Raw genomic sequence first — 1,191 nt, 5'->3', positions numbered from 1 at the left:
TTTTTGGACTTTGCTGCTTGGCTGCGAATCTCATTCCTAAATTACTCAAATCACTTTAAAATTTCACCCCATCAACTTAATCCACTCATTAGATTACTTAACTGAAGCACGCAATCTTATAAAACATACATGCATCATGCCTGTAACGATCCTCAAATCCTATATATACATACACACACACACACACACACGCACGCACACAAAAGCTTAGAGGCCACTTCCCACAACCCTAATTCTGAATCTAAAGTTTAACTCTTTTCTGATCAAATGGATAGGGAAAGCCACGAAACGACTGTCGTTCATTCCTCCATAGCTCTACTGCAAGAAAGGTTTAGAGAGCTGCAGAGAGTGAAGGCAATCAGAGAGGAGAAAGAGACATCGAGAATGCTAGCTCTCTCCACTGACTCCGAACCAAAGCAGTTCACGGCGATGGATAGAAATCCCACCATGCAAAATCAGCAGGCAAGGTCAAAGTTGTTTTTCCACTTTGATCATATTGTCCATGGTCGCGGGACGTCAGCATCCGGAGGTTCTCTGTCCCTGTGGCCGACATTGCAGAGCAAGCACGTGGACCGTCCGCATAGGAAGACTGAGACGCTGCTTTTGATCAATTTATGGCCAACTTTTACAGACACCACCTCGTTAAAAACCTGTTCAAACAAATTTGAAGACTTGGATCCTAATTCTGGCTCTGATGTAGATACTTCTCTTCATCTGTGAACCAACTTATACTTCCTCCAGTATTAGCAACCGTAGTATTACTGTTAGATGACTTACTGTATTATGAATACTGCTAACTATACTTCTACGGTTGCGTAGTGCATATTTGCGTATTATTCTTCATGCATCGTATATCAACATTATTTGAGCTTCGATTTTGATGTATTTGGTGTTGTGCTAGGATAGCACCAAACCAAATGGAACCAACTCAAGCTAACCCACAGGAAATTTATCAAATGAAATGCAAGAACAAAAATATAAAAGACACCAAGATGTTAGGAAAGTCGGTACTACAAGATAGAGAATGCACAAGGTAAAGTAGAAAATGGACACTAAGAATTTATGTGGTTCGGCAATTTATGCCTACGTCCACCAAATAAGGATCACTATATGAAAAAGATGAGTACAACAAGAGTAGTCTTACCAAGCCAAAGACAAGGCTTGATGGATACAAGAAAGTATGACACACAC

At 40.6% G+C, this 1,191-nt stretch overlaps 1 protein-coding gene across 1 annotated transcript; it reads left to right on the top strand.

Moving 5' to 3' along the window:
• Positions 1 to 267: 267 nt before the first annotated feature.
• Positions 268 to 720, top strand: LOC126584596 (uncharacterized). Its single transcript, XM_050248921.1, has one exon. The coding sequence runs from the start codon at positions 268 to 270 to the stop codon at positions 718 to 720; it is 453 nt and encodes a 150-aa protein (XP_050104878.1).
• The last annotated feature ends 471 nt before the right edge of the window (positions 721 to 1,191 follow it).

Source organism: Malus sylvestris, chromosome 10 (genome assembly GCF_916048215.2).
Source record: "Malus sylvestris chromosome 10, drMalSylv7.2, whole genome shotgun sequence".
In the NCBI taxonomy this organism is placed as follows: Eukaryota; Viridiplantae; Streptophyta; class Magnoliopsida; order Rosales; family Rosaceae; genus Malus; species Malus sylvestris.
This window is presented reverse-complemented; position numbering and strand designations above follow the sequence as displayed.

Coding starts and splice junctions, on each gene's coding strand:
- LOC126584596 (XM_050248921.1), top strand. CDS start 268: ATGGATAGGGAAAGCCACGAAACGACTGTCGTTCATTCCTCCATAGCT.